A 16,192-nucleotide genomic window follows, 5' to 3' on the forward strand; every position below is an offset into this window, starting at 1 on the left:
GATGGGAGCGAGAGGAGGTAGGATGGGAGAGAGAGAAGGGGAGGGGGTAGGATGGGAGAGAGAGGAGGGGAGGAGGTAGGATGGGAGAGAGAGGAGGGGAGGGGGGAGGATGGGAGAGAGAGGAGGGGAGGTAGGATGGGAGAGAGAGGAGGGGAGGTAGGATGGGAGAGAGAGGAGGGGAGGAGGTAGGACGGGAGAGAGAGGAGGGGAGGAGGTAGGACGGGAGAGAGAGGAGGGGAGGTAGGATGGGAGAGAGAGGAGGGGAGGAGGTAGGATGGGAGAGAGAGAAGGGGAGGGGGGAGGATGGGAGAGAGAGGAGGGGAGGAGGTAGGATGAGAGAGAGAGGAGGGGAAGGGGGAGGATGGGAGAGAGAGGAGGGGAGGTAGGATGGGAGAGAGAGGAGGGGAGGAGGTAGGATGGGAGAGAGAGGAGGGGAGGGGGGAGGATGGGAGCAAGAGGAGGTAGGATGGGAGAGAGAGAAGGTAGGATGGGAGAGAGAGGAGGGGAGGGGGGAGGATGGGAGAGAGGAGGGGGAGGTAGGATGGGAGAGAAATGTGATATCAGCTACTACAATCTAGAGGTCTTCAATGTATTGGGAGTCTATGACTAACAGGTTGGTTTAGACATGACTAACAGGGTGGTTTAGACATGACTAACAGGGTGGTTCAGACATGACTAACAGGGTGGTTTAGACATGACTAACAGGGTGGTTTAGACATGACTAACAGGGTGGTTTAGACATGACTAACAGGGTGGTTTAGACATGACTAACAGGGTGGTTCAGACATGACTAACAGGGTGGTTCAGACATGACTAACAGGGTGGTTCAGACATGACTAACAGGGTGGTTCAGACATGACTAACAGGGTGGTTCAGACATGACTAACAGGGTGGTTCAGACATGACTAACAGGGTGGTTCAGACATGACTAACAGGGTGGTTCAGACATGACTAACAGGGTGGTTCAGACATGACTAACAGGGTGGTTTAGACATGACTAACAGGGTGGTTTAGACATGACTAACAGGGTGGTTTAGACATGACTAACAGGGTGGTTTAGACATGACTAACAGGGTGGTTTAGTCATGACTAACAGGGTGGTTTAGACATGACTAACAGGGTGGTTTAGTCATGACTAACAGGGTGGTTTAGTCTTGACTAACAGGGTGGTTTAGACATGACTAACAGGGTGGTTTAGACATGACTAACAGGGTGGTTTAGACACGACTAACAGGGTGGTTTAGACACGACTAACAGGGTGGTTTAGACACGACTAACAGGGTGGTTTAGACACGACTAACAGGGTGGTTTAGACACGACTAACAGGGTGGTTCAGACACGACTAACAGGGTGGTTCAGACACGACTAACAGGGTGGTTCAGACACGACTAACAGGGTGGTTCAGACACGACTAACAGGGTGGTTCAGACACGACTAACAGGGTGGTTCAGTCACGACTAACAGGGTGGTTCAGTCACGACTAACAGGGTGGTTTAGACACGACTAACAGGGTGGTTCAGACACGACTAACAGGGTGGTTCAGACACGACTAACAGGGTGGTTCAGACATGACTAACAGGGTGGTTCAGACATGACTAACAGGGTGGTTTAGACATGACTAACAGGGTGGTTTAGACATGACTAACAGGGTGGTTTAGACATGACTAACAGGGTGGTTTAGACATGACTAACAGGGTGGTTTAGACATGACTAACAGGGTGGTTTAGATATGACTAACAGGGTGGTTTAGTCTTGACTAACAGGGTGGTTTAGTCTTGACTAACAGGGTGGTTTAGACATGACTAACAGGGTGGTTTAGACATGACTAACAGGGTGGTTTAGATATGGACATGACTAACAGGGTGGTTTAGACATGACTAACAGGGTGGTTTAGACATGACTAACAGGGTGGTTTAGACATGACTAACGGGGTGGTTTAGATATGGACACGACTAACAGGGTGGTTTAGTCTTGACTAACAGGGTGGTTTAGATATGGACATGACTAACAGGGTGGTTTAGATATGACTAACGGGGTGGTTTAGACATGACTAACGGGGTGGTTTAGACATGACTAACAGGGTGGTTTAGACATGACTAACAGGGTGGTTTAGACATGACTAACAGGGTGGTTTAGACATGACTAACAGGGTGGTTTAGACATGACTACCAGGGTGGTTTAGTCATGACTACCAGGGTGGTTTAGTCATGACTACCAGGGTGGTTTAGTCATGACTACCAGGGTGGTTTAGTCATGACTACCAGGGTGGTTTAGATATGACTACCAGGGTGGTTTAGATATGACTACCAGGGTGGTTTAGACATGACTACCAGGGTGGTTTAGACATGACTACCAGGGTGGTTTAGACATGACTAACAGGGTGGTTTAGACATGACTAACAGGGTGGTTTAGACATGACTAACAGGGTGGTTTAGACATGACTAACAGGGTGGTTTAGACATGACTAACAGGGTGGTTTAGACATGACTAACAGGGTGGTTTAGACATGACTAACAGGGTGGTTTAGACATGACTAACAGGGTGGTTTAGTCATGACTAACAGGGTGGTTTAGACATGACTAACAGGGTGGTTTAGACATGGACATGACTAACAGGGTGGTTTAGACATGACTAACAGGGTGGTTTAGACATGACTAACAGGGTGGTTTAGACATGACTAACAGGGTGGTTTAGACATGACTAACAGGGTGGTTTAGACATGACTAACAGGGTGGTTTAGACATGACTAACAGGGTGGTTTAGACATGACTAACAGGGTGGTTTAGACATGACTAACAGGGTGGTTTAGACATGACTAACAGGGTGGTTTAGACATGGACATGACTAACAGGGTAGTCTAGACATGGACATGACTAACAGGGTAGTCTAGACATGACTAACAGGGTGGTTTAGACATGACTAACAGGGTGGTTTAGACATGACTAACAGGGTGGTTTAGACATGACTAACAGGGTGGTTTAGACATGACTAACAGGGTGGTTTAGACATGACTAACAGGGTGGTTTAGACATGACTAACAGGGTGGTTTAGACATGACTAACAGGGTGGTTTAGACATGACTAACAGGGTGGTTTAGACATGACTAACAGGGTGGTTTAGACATGACTAACAGGGTGGTTTAGACATGACTAACAGGGTGGTTTAGACATGGACATGACTAATAGGGTGGTTTAGATATGAATAGGATGAATAGGAATAGGATGCCAACAGTAGTACACTATGAAGGGAATAGGATGCCAACAGTAGTGCACTATGAAGGGAATAGGATGCCAACAGTAGTGCACTATGAAGGGAATAGGATACCAACAGTAGTGCACTATGAAGGGAATAGGATGCCAACAGTAGTGCACTATGAAGGGAATAGGATACCAACAGTAGTGCACTATGAAGGGAATAGGATGCCAACAGTAGTGCACTACGAAGGGAATAGGATGCCAACAGTAGTGCACTATGAAGGGAATAGGATGCCAATGTTGTGGACTCAAGAAGACGGGTGAGAAAAATGACATAGACGGAGGAGGGAGTAATGACATAGACGGAGGAGGGAGTAATGACATAGACGGAGGAGGGAGTAATGACATAGACGGAGGAGGGAGTAATGACATAGACGGAGGAGGGAGTAATGACATAGACGGAGGAGGGAGTAATGACATAGACGGAGGAGGGAGTAATGACATAGACGGAGGAGGGAGTAATGACATAGACGGAGGAGGGAGTAATGACATAGACGGAGGAGGGAGTAATGACATAGACGGAGGAGGGAGTAATGACATAGACGGAGGAGGGAGTAATGACATAGACGGAGGAGGGAGTAATGACATAGACGGAGGAGGGAGTAATGACATAGACGGAGGAGGGAGTAATGACATAGACGGAGGAGGGAGTAATGACATAGACGGAGGAGGGAGTAATGACAGACGGAGGAGGGAGTAATGACATAGACGGAGGAGGGAGTAATGACATAGACGGAGGAGGGAGTAATGACAGACGGAGGAGGGAGTAATGACATAGACGGAGGAGGAGTAATGACATAGACGGAGGAGGAGTAATGACAGACGGAGGAGGGAGTAATGACATAGACGGAGGAGGGAGTAATGACATAGACGGAGGAGGGAGTAATGACAGACGGAGGAGGGAGTAATGACATAGACGGAGGAGGGAGTAATGACAGACGGAGGAGGGAGTAATGACAGACGGAGGAGGGAGTAATGACAGACGGAGGAGGGAGTAATGACAGACGGAGGAGGGAGTAATGACATAGACGGAGGAGGGAGTAATGACATAGACGGAGGAGGGAGTAATGACATAGACGGAGGAGGGAGTAATGACATAGACGGAGGAGGGAGTAATGACAGACGGAGGAGGGAGTAATGACAGACGGAGGAGGGAGTAATGACAGACGGAGGAGGGAGTAATGACAGACGGAGGAGGGAGTAATGACAGACGGAGGAGGGAGTAATGACATAGACGGAGGAGGGAGTAATGACAGACGGAGGAGGGAGTAATGACAGACGGAGGAGGGAGTAATGACAGACGGAGGAGGGAGTAATGACAGACGGAGGAGGGAGTACGGGTCCCAGTCATCATAAAGCACACACACACACACACACACACACACACAAACACACACACACACAAAACGAAATGCTGGAAAGCATCTGGGATAAATCATATGGGGTCAGGTACTTTATCTAACACAACATCTATGGGGACTTGGTTGCTATGGTGACACCGTGGCTGGTGTGACTGTGCAGTTGTCCTTAGAACGGGCGCTCTGCCAACATCACGTTTGATATTAGAAATGGAACGCATTCGTAAACGCTTTGACTGAGCAAAATCTCTGAGGCATAGTCTGTGTACCAAATGGCACCTTATTCACTACATAGTGGCTCTGATAGGGCACTGGTCAATTGGGGCGAGCACTACAGTATAGGGAATCATGTGCCATTTGGGACGTAGACAGTGACAGGGCCAGAGAATTACAGAGTAACAGACAAAGGGACAATGGACTATAATCCAATGGTCTTGGTGACGACAGGAACACGACAGAACACTGTCGTCTGACAAGAGCAGGGTCTTTGTGCTTTAAGGAAACAAGCAACTGCTTATACAATACAATAGCTCTGATCCGTTCGGCAATGACACTTCTCGTCTGTCCCAAATGGCACCCTATTCCCTATATAGTACACTACTTTTGACCAGAGCCCTATTCCCTATATAGTGCACTACTTTTGACCAGAGCCCTATGGCACCCTATTCCCTATATAGTGCACTACTTTAGACCAGAGCCCTATGGCACCCTATTCCCTATATAGTACACTACTTTTGACCAGGGCCCTATGGCACCCTATATAGTGCACTACTTTTGACCAGGGCCCTGTCCATCAGAGCTACAGTAATCTTTTAGCCAGGTGTGTAATGCCTGTAGCCTGCTGCATCTTTCAAACCGCTGCCCAACGATAGTACTGGACCTGAAAGGATTGGCCATTTCTTTTCTCTTTTAATGCTTAAATCAGTTATTTAGAAGGGAGGGTGTAAAAAAACAGAGGTAGGGGACACTGGGCTTGGCTTGGGTGAGGTAAAGGGAGGAGAAGAGAGGGGGGGTGGTGGAGATAAGCTTGGCTTGGGTGAGGTAAAGGGAGGAGAAGAGAGAGGGGGTGGTGGAGATAAGCTTGGCTTGGGTGAGGTAAAGGGAGGAGAAGAGAGAGGGGGTGGTGGAGATAAGCTTGGCTTGGTAGGGGCAAGGGGGGTAAAGATGGGAGGTTGGGATAAGCTTGGCTTGGGTGAGGTAAAGGGAGGAGAAGAGAGAGGGGGTGGTGGAGAGGGATGGATTTGGTTTGGGAGAGAGAAGGAAGGACTTAATTATACTACAATGTAATTGTATTTCTTTCTTTTTTTTGTCTTGTAAACCCATTGCACAATGAATAAGAGTTCTGGACAGACTAGGAAAGAATGCCAAACCTTATTGTTCCTTGTATATAATTAAGATTCAATTGTGGTTATTGGTGAGAATGGAGAGAGGCTTTATCTGCGGGATTGGGAGAGCATCAGAAACTTCACTGACGTGTACGTGGGGACTCCACTCATCCCATTTCAGTCTCTCAGTGAACCCTCCCCAAGTAGACCCCCCACCAGCCACCATACTTTAATTTACAAGGTAATACAAACTGACCGCAGTACTTAAAAAGCAGTCTTTCCCCAGTGTATATACAATGACATAATCCACATCTGTCGTTAGGAGAGGATTTGAAGCTTAATCGCTGCAGTTGGCTAAATCAGAGGTCACACAGACTGTTTCGTGGTAGTCTGAAACTTTGAAACAAAAGTCTACACCTCACACGCATGGTTATGGGCTTAGAAAACAGAAGAAGACACAAGTACCATGTCAGATATAGAGTTGACATGTATTACATTTTGAATATTACTCTCTACACCACACATACATCACAGAAGAGTGAAATATAAAAAAAAAAACGTTTGACATAGAAACACCAGATTTTCATCAGTTTTTTATTTAATTTAAATAAGGTTTATTCATTCTAAAATTATGAAATATATTAGTAACATTCCACCCATGAGGCCACTAGGTCATTTGACTGCAGCAGAGTAGTGATCCGTACTGACTACTGCATTTGTCGTCACGCAGGGCCACATGCTGACACAGACCAATCACAGGCCGGCGTGCCATAGATATTTAAGGTTGACTCTCTCAGGCAGGATGAAAACGATTACATCGATCCTTTGCTAGTTACTACATCGATCCTTTGCTAGTTACTACATCGATCCTTTGCTAGTTACTACATCGATCCTTTGCTAGTTACTACATCGATCCTTTGCTAGTTACTACATCGATCCTTTGCTAGTTACTACATCGATCCTTTGCTAGTTACTACATCGATCCTTTGCTAGTTACTGACACTTTCACCATGATTCTTAGCTAAAAAAAAATTGTGCCATTCAGCTCCATTCAGCAATAGGGCGCACTTCAAATTCAAATATTTCAAGTGTAAATACTTCCAATTGAGTACACTACTTTTGACCAGAGCCCTTAAGGCTAAATCAAATCAAACTTTATTTGTCACATGCGTCGTATACAACAAGTGTAGACCTTACCGTGAAATGCTTACTTTACAAGTCCTCAACCAACAGTGCAGTTCAAGATAGAGTTTAAGAAAAGATTTACTAAATAAACTAAAGTAAAAAATTACAAAAAGTAACACTACAGGTTAAAGGTAATTTGTACATGTAGTTAGGGGTAAAGTGACTATGCAAAGATAATAAACAGCGAGTAGCAGCAGTGTACAAAACAAATGGGGGGGGGGGGTATCAATGTAAATGACTCACTTTTATAGACACCTTCTGGAAACAGAAGATGCTCTACAGCAGGTTTTCCCAAACGGGGGTCGGGGGTCAAATACAAATGTGATTCACTTTAAAAAAATATATATAATAATAATAATATATATTTTTTTAATAATAATAATCTTCACATTTTCTAAAAGTCCATTTATATTTTCCAACAGGGCTATACATTTGGAAGAGGTTTTTTCACACCTGAGTAGCCTCGTTTCACTGCCAAAAATAAAATGAAACCATCTAGTGTTCAGCGAAATAACAACACAAGGTAAAATACAGGTAGCCTAGTCAAATAATTAACATCCAATCACATTAACCGTTACTCTCTCGTGGGAATTCCACTAATAGGATGTATGTAGCCAAACGTAGCTGCTGCTCATGTTGGTATCTGTACTGACGGCGCTAACGCCATGACAGGGAGACATAGTGGAGTGGTAACGCCATGACAGGGAGACATAGTGGAGTGGTAACGCCATGACAGGGAGACATAGTGGAGTGGTAACGCCATGACAGGGAGACATAGTGGAGTGGTAACGCCATGACAGGGAGACATAGTGGAGTGGTAACGCCATGACAGGGAGACATAGTGGAGTGGTAACGCCATGACAGGGAGACATAGTGGAGTGGTAACGCCATGACAGGGAGACATAGTGGAGTGGTAACGCCATGACAGGGAGACATAGTGGAGTGGTAACGCCATGACAGGGAGACATAGTGGAGTGGTAACGCCATGACAGGGAGACATAGTGGAGGGGTAACGCCATGACAGGGAGACATAGTAGAGTGGTAACGCCATGACAGGGAGACATAGTGGAGGGGTAACGCCATGACAGGGAGACATAGTGGAGTGGTAACGCCATGACAGGGAGACATAGTGGAGTGGTAATGCCATGACATTACCCAGGTAACAGAGCAGGTTTTATCATGGGAATAGGATGAATACCCAGGTAGGAGAGCAGGTTTTATCATGGGAATAGGATGATTACCCAGGTAACAGAGCAGGGTTTATCATGGGAATAGGATGAATACCCAGGTAACAGAGCAGGTTTTATCATGGGAATAGGACGATTACCCAGGTAACAGAGCAGGGTTTATCATGGGAATAGGATGAATTCCCAGGTAGGAGAGCACGTTTTATCATGGGAATAGGACGATTACCCAGGTAACAGAGCAGGTTTTATCATGGGAATAGGATGATTACCCAGGTAGGAGAGCAGGGTTTATCATGGGAATAGGATGATTACCCAGGTAACAGAGCAGGGTTTATCATGGGAATAGGATGAATACCCAGGTAACAGAGCAGGTTTTATCATGGGAATAGGATGAATACCCAGGTAACAGAGCAGGGTTTATCATGGGAATAGGATGATTACCCAGGTAACAGAGCAGGGTTTTATCATGGGAATAGGATGATTACCCAGGTAACAGAGCAGGGTTTATCATGGGAATAGGATGAATACCCAGGTAACAGAGCAGGTTTTATCATGGGAATAGGATGAATACCCAGGTAACAGAGCAGGGTTTATCATGGGAATAGGATGAATACCCAGGTAACAGAGCAGGGTTTATCATGGGAATAGGATGATTACCCAGGTAACAGAGCAGGGTTTATCATGGGAATAGGATGAATACCCAGGTAACAGAGCAGGGTTTATCATGGGAATAGGATGAATACCCAGGTAGGAGAGCACGTTTTATCATGGGAATAGGATGAATACCCAGGTAGGAGAGCAGGGTTTTATCATGGGAATAGGATGATTACCCAGGTAACAGAGCAGGGTTTATCATGGGAATAGGATGATTACCCAGGTAACAGAGCAGGGTTTATCATGGGAATAGGATGATTACCCAGGTAACAGAGCAGGGTTTATCATGGGAATAGGATGATTACCCAGGTAACAGAGCAGGGTTTTATCATGGGAATAGGATGAATACCCAGGTAACAGAGCAGGGTTTATCATGGGAATAGGATGATTACCCAGGTAACAGAGCAGGGTTTATCATGGGAATAGGATGAATACCCAGGTAACAGAGCAGGGTTTTATCATGGGAATAGGATGATTACCCAGGTAACAGAGCAGGGTTTATCATGGGAATAGGATGAATACCCAGGTAGGAGAGCAGGGTTTATCATGGGAATAGGATGATTACCCAGGTAACAGAGCAGGGTTTTATCATGGGAATAGGATGATTACCCAGGTAACAGAGCAGGGTTTATCATGGGAATAGGATGATTACCCAGGTAACAGAGCAGGGTTTTATGGGGAACAGCGTCTGCTGGTTTACATACTTACCTTTTAGCCAGACAGATTGATTACGTCATTATTTTTAAGATGCTATCCTATTTTTCATTTGCTGTTGTGGCTTGAGCACGGCAGATTAAAAGACATACTTGGGTTATTTAGTTGTTTGCCTGCCCCACTTTGTTACATGGTTTTAGTAATAACAACAACAACAACAACAACAAAATATCCCCTGCAAGTTGACTAGTTTTAATACTATAGTTTTGATGGTATGTTTATTTGCAGCCTTTGACATGGTCTTCTGTTCTCATTCACACAGAAGAGAGTCCAGAGATGGCATCAGTGGAGATGGCAGACAGCAGTGAAACACTGGGGCTGAATGCCACCGTTAACAAAGAGGAGAAGGAAGACATTGGTGAATCTGTTGATCATGGTAAAAGCAGGTTTTAAGTAGTATTTTTAGGCCTGTCAGAGTATTAAAAAACAAAACAAATTAGTTGATTAATCTCAGTTTTAAAGGCGCTCACCAGTTGTAGGAGAACTCGTACACATTGTAAATAGAATACATAATTTCAGAACGTGACCCTACCGCTTGCATGTCCATATCAGACTGGGAATACGTTCATGATCTCCTCCTATCTGCAAGTATAGTCAATGACATTACACCTTATTGACATCTAACTTTCACCAACCAGTTATAATACATATCCATTAAATACACATTTCTGCAGTGGCAAGTGGAAACATAATTAACCCCGTTACATATGACTAAGTGGCTTTGGATAAAAGCGTCTGCTAAATGTTCTTATTTTTTTATTTAACCTTTATTTAACTCGGCAAAGTCGGTTAAAGAACAAATTCTTATTTACAATGACGGCCTACCCCGGCCAAACCCCAACGCTGGGGCCAATTGTGCGCTGCCCTATGGGACTCCCGATCATGGCCGGTTGTGAGACAGCCCGGAATCGAACCAGGGTCTGTAGTGACGCAAATGGCATGTATCATATACTGTGTCATTGTCCTTAAAAAAGAAGACAAAGGAAATGTAGCATTATTGTTCCAAGCAGAGAAACCTACCACGGATCTCCAGACACTTAAAGCAGAGAAACCTACCACGGATCTCCAGACACTTAAAGCAGAGAAACCCTACCACGGATCTCCAGACACTTAAAGCAGAGAAAACCTACCACGGATCTCCAGACACTTAAAGCAGAGAAACCTACCACGGATCTCCAGACACTTAAAGCAGAGAAACCCTACCACGGATCTCCAGACACTTAAAGCAGAGAAACCTACCACGGATCTCCAGACACTTAAAGCAGAGAAACCCTACCACAGCTCTCCAGACACTTAAAGCAGAGAAACCCTACCACGGATCTCCAGACACTTAAAGCAGAGAAACCTACCACAGATCTCCAGACACTTAAAGCAGAGAAACCTAGGTAGCTCCACCATGGATCTCCATATGGGGTGGCAGATAGTCTAGTGGTTAGAGCGTTGGGCCAGTAACCGAAAGGTTGCTGGATCGAATCCCCGAGCTGGCAAGGTGCACATCTGTCATTCTGCCTCGTTCTAACCCAGTTAATTGTTCCCAGGTAGGTCGTCATTGTAAATAAGAATTTGTTCTTAACTGACTTGCCTAGTTAAGTAAAGGTTAAATAAATCAGATTAACCTAGGTAGAATAAAATAAAAAGGTAGCCCCACTATGGATCTCCATACACTTAAAGCAGAGAAACCTACCATTTTAAAGCAGAGTTGTCTATATCCATTTTCAGTACTGCTTAATTGGGCACGTCTTTTATTATAATTTGATGCAATGATTGTGTTACACCTGCTCATCTGTTGTTCTGCTGTCATTCACACAGGAAAGACCCCTATCTCCTCTGACCAAGTTGAGACATTGCCTGCTTCAGTCAAGCAACATCGGAAAGTGAGCAAAGCGAAGAGGTCTCACAGCTGTCCCCACTGTAAGAAGAGTTTCCCGTTCCTTTCATATCTTGAAAGACACCTGCGAAAACATTCCGGAGAGAAGCCTTATTCCTGCTCTGACTGTGGGATGAGTTTCTCCCAACTGAGTGGCTTGAACGTGCACCATCGAACACACACTGGAGAGAAGCCTCACCGCTGTCCTCACTGTGAGGAGAGTTTCCCATTCCCATCATATCTTGAAAGACACCTGCGTAAACATTCTGGAGAGAAGCCTTATTCCTGTAATGACTGTGGGATGAGTTTCTCCCAACTGAGTGGCTTGAACGTGCACCATCGAACGCACACTGGAGAGAAGCCTCACCACTGTCCTCACTGTGAGAAGAGTTTCCCATTCCCATCATATCTTGAAATACACTTGCGGAAACATTCTGGAGAGAAACCGTACTCCTGCTCTGACTGTGGGAAATGCTTCACAACATCAAGTCATCTAACCTCTCATCGGAGAACTCACACAGGGGAGAAGCCTTACTCCTGCTCTGACTGTGGGAAGAGTTTCCCATTCCCATCATATCTTGAAAGACACCTGCGGAAACATTCTGGAGAGAAGCCTTACTGCTGCTCTGAATGTGGGAAATGCTTCACTACGTCAAGTAATCTAACGCTACATCAGAATGCACACAGGGGAGAAGCCTTGGAGACAATTTGAGTTCAAAAGAATTGACCCAAAAGAAAAAGAACGGAAATTAAAAAATAAAAAAAAATGTGAAGTAATGCATGGTGACACTGAAATGTAAAAAAAAAATAAAAAAAAATATGTAAACAAAAAATAGTGAATAAAAAATAGTGAATTGAAAAAAAAAGTAGAATTCAAACACATTGAAAAATGATTTTCAAAGCATTCAGTTGATGTTTGCATCCAATCTTTAAAATTGATTTGATCAAATAACTTGTTTTCGCTCTTGGCTTTTGTCCTTGCAATGACAATTTTATTCTACCTTCAAGTCATCTTTTCTCTCCTCCAAGTTTTGGCACTCTTGACATGGAGGCGGGGTTAGAGGGGATGGGCGTGTCCAATGAGCCACATCCTTGGAGTGGCAGCATTCCTCAACAATACACATTTTTATTGTAACCCTGGACAAGAACACCTGATTCAACTTGTCAACTAATCATCAAGTCCTCAATTTTTATTTTAACCTTTATTTAACTAGGCAAGTCAGTTAAGAACAAATTCTTATTTTCAATGACGGCCTAGGAAACAGTGGGTTAACTGCCTTGTTCAGGGGCAGAACGACAGATTTTTACCTTGTCAGCTCGGGGATTCAATCTTGCAACCTTTCGGTTACTAGTCCAACACTCTAACCACTAGGCTACCTTGCCTCAATGAGCTGAATGAGGTGTAGGGCTCGAACAACAATGTGTAGTGTTGGAGGACCAGGGTTGGGAAACACTGTCCTAACCAATAGGTTACTTGCACAATGTCATAAAACAACTTCCTGGTAATAAAGGTAATGGAAATCTGCTTCCTGGAAAATGACTTTGTTTTTAGCTGTGGTTACCTCTATTGGCTTGCAATTTCTCTCAAGTCCTTCTCCTATTTGTATCGTGTATATACAATGCATTCGGAAAGTATTCAGACCCCTTGACTTTTTCCACAATTTGTTACGTTACAGCCTCATTCTAAAATTGATTAAATTGTTTTTTACCCTCATCAATCTACACACAATACCCCATAATGACAAAGCGAAAACAGATTTTTAGATACACTCCTGACCTGTGTTTCTTGCGTGTGGTCAGATTTCTACACAGCAGATTTCTCATCCAACTGGAGCTCAGGTCTGCTTGATGTACATCCCTACACCCCCCCTTTGTTTGTTTCTGTGTCTATTAAGGAGAACATATTCCTTCCAATGTCCACCACAGAGCTGGGAATAGTGTCTCATAGCTAAGGCCAAGGATGGGAATGGAATAAAATGGTTGAATAGAAACCTGGTTATAGATGCAGAAAGGGGACTAGGAAGAAAGAACATTAGGACAAAGATCTTTTCTCAGAAGATGGAACACTAGGACAAAGATCTTTTCTCAGAAGATGGAACACTAGGACAAAGATCTTTTCTCAGAAGATGGAACACTAGGACAAAGATCTTTTCTCAGAAGATGGAACACTAGGACAAAGATCTTTTCTCAGAAGATGGAACACTAGGACAAAGATCTTTTCTCAGAAGATGGGAATAAAAAGGAAAAATGTGGACAACACTTAGACAAGTAAAGCAACTCTGGATCATTCATACTGTGGGTTTCAAAAACTATATGGATATGTCAAAAATGTACTTTTGTATAGTGTTATACAGTTCAAGTCGGAAGTTTACATACACTTAGGTTGGAGTGATTAAAACTCATTTTTCAACCACTCCACACATTTCTTGTTAACAAACTATAGATTTCGCAAGTTGGTTAGGACATCTACTTTGTGCATGACACAAGTCATTTGTCCAACAATTGTTTACAGGCAGATTATTTCACTGTATCACAATTCCAGTGGGTCAGAAGTTTACATACACTAAGTTGACTGTGCCTTTAAACAGCTTGGAAAATTCCCAAAAATTATGTCATGGCTTTAGAAGCTTCTGATAGGCTCATTGACATAATTTGAGTCAATTGGAGGTGTACCTGTGGATGTATTTCAAGGCCTACCTTCAAACTCAGTGCCTATTTGCTTGACATCATGGGAAAATCAAAAGAAATCAGCCAATACCTCAGAAAAATAATTGTAGACCTCCACAAGTCTGGTTCATCCTTGGGAGCAATTTACAAACGCCTGAAGGTACCACATTCATCTGTACAAACAATAGTACGCTAGTATAAACACCATGGGACCACGCAGCCGTCATACTGCTCAGGAAGGAGACGTGTTCTGCCTCCTAGAGATGAACGTACTTTGATGTGAAAAGTGCAAATCAATCCCAGAACAATAGCAAAGGACCTTGTGAAGATGCTGGGTACAAAGTATCTATATCCACAGTAAATCAAGTCCAATATCGACATAACCTGAAAGGCTGCTCAGCAAGGAAGAAGCCACTGCTCCAAAACTGCCATAAAAAAAGCCAGACTACTGTTTGCAACTGCACACGGTTGGAAAATATTGTACTTTTTGGAGTAATGTCCTCTAGTCTGATGAAACAAAAATATAACTATTTGGCCATAATGACCATCGTTCTGTTTGGTGGAAAAAGGGGGATGCTTGCAAGCTGAAGAACACCATCCCAATCGTGAAGCACGGGGGTGGCAGCATCATGTTGTGGAGGTGCTTTGCTGCAGGAGGGACTGGTGCACTTCACAAAATAGATGGCATCATGAGGTAGGAAAATTATGGGAATATATTTAAGCAACATCTCAAGACATCATTCAGGAAATAAAGCTTGGTCGCAAATGGGTCTTCCAAATGGACAATGACCCCAAGCATACTTCCAAAGTTGTGGCAAATGGCTTAAGGACAACAAAGTCAAGGTATTGGCGTGGCCATCACCAAGCCCTGACCTCAATCCTATAGAAAACGTGTCGTCAGAACTGAAAAAGCGTGTGCGAGCAAGGATGCCTACAAACCTGACTCAGTAACACCAGCGCTTTCAGGAGGAATGGGCCAAAATCCACCCAATTTATTGTGGGAAGCTTATGGAAGGCTACCCGTAACATTTGACCCAAGTTAACCAATTTAAAGGTAATGCTACCAAATACTAATTGAGTGTATGTAAACTTCTGACCCACTGGGAATGTGATGAAATAAATAAAATCAGAAAGACATAATTCTCTCTACTATTATTCTGACATTTCACATTCTTAAAATAAAGTGGTGATCCTAACTGACCTAAGACAGGGTATTTTTACTAGGATTAAATGTCAGGAATTGTGAAAAACTGAGTTTAAATGTATATGGCTGAGGTGTATGTAAACTTCCGACTTCAACTGTATGTAAATAAAGCCATATTTTTTTTTTGAATGATGGGGAAATGATTCAACCGTACAAAGTATCGTAGGAAATTCACGTCTGTTGATGTATTTATCTGTTGGTCAACAGATAACTTTAAAAAAAAGTAGGGGCGTGGATCAGAAAACCAGTCAGTATCTGATGTGACCATAATTTGCCTCAAGCAGCACGACACATCTCCTTCACAGAGTTGATCAGGATGTTGCGTGTGGAATGTTGTCCCACTCCTCAATGTCTGTGTGAAGTTGCTGGATATTGGCGGGAACTGGAACACGCCGTCGTACACGTCGATTCAGAGCATCCCAAACTGGGGTACGCCAAATAAAAACGTAATTCACATTTAAAAATATTTGTATTTTTTTTAAGTTTCTATTCTTCACCTTTTCAAACAGTCCATTTATATTTTCCAACGGGGCTATACATTTGGGTGAGGTTTTTTTCACACCTGAGTAGCCTCGTTTTACTGCCTAAAATGAAACCATCTAGCGTTCAGTGAAATAACAACACAATGTCAAATTAGGCTTGTCAAATAATTAACATCCAATCACATTAATCGTTACTCTCTCTCATGGGAATTCCACTAATAGTATGTATGTAGCCAAACGTAGCTGCTGCTCATGTTGGTATCTGATGGTGCTAAAGCCATGACAGGGAGACATA

The 16,192-nt window shown here is 43.8% G+C and overlaps 1 protein-coding gene across 1 annotated transcript; it reads left to right on the forward strand.

Moving 5' to 3' along the window:
- Positions 1-9,914: 9,914 nt before the first annotated feature.
- Positions 9,915-13,084, forward strand: LOC129811319 (zinc finger protein 239-like). Its single transcript, XM_055862535.1, has 2 exons — positions 9,915-10,053; positions 11,487-13,084. The coding sequence occupies exons 1-2, from the start codon at positions 9,954-9,956 to the stop codon at positions 12,254-12,256; spliced, it is 870 nt and encodes a 289-aa protein (XP_055718510.1). The 5' UTR covers positions 9,915-9,953; the 3' UTR covers positions 12,257-13,084.
- Positions 13,085-16,192: the final 3,108 nt, after the last annotated feature.

This window comes from Salvelinus fontinalis, chromosome 15, assembly GCF_029448725.1.
Source record: "Salvelinus fontinalis isolate EN_2023a chromosome 15, ASM2944872v1, whole genome shotgun sequence".
Lineage (NCBI taxonomy): Eukaryota > Metazoa > Chordata > Actinopteri > Salmoniformes > Salmonidae > Salvelinus > Salvelinus fontinalis.

Bases quoted from the DNA above. Each gene is read 5' to 3' on its own strand.
- LOC129811319 (XM_055862535.1), top strand. From the start codon at position 9,954: ATGGCATCAGTGGAGATGGCAGACAGCAGTGAAACACTGGGGCTGAAT. The intron at 10,054-11,486 runs GTAAAAGCAGGT...TCATTCACACAG, and splicing joins TGGTGAATCTGTTGATCATG to GAAAGACCCCTATCTCCTCT.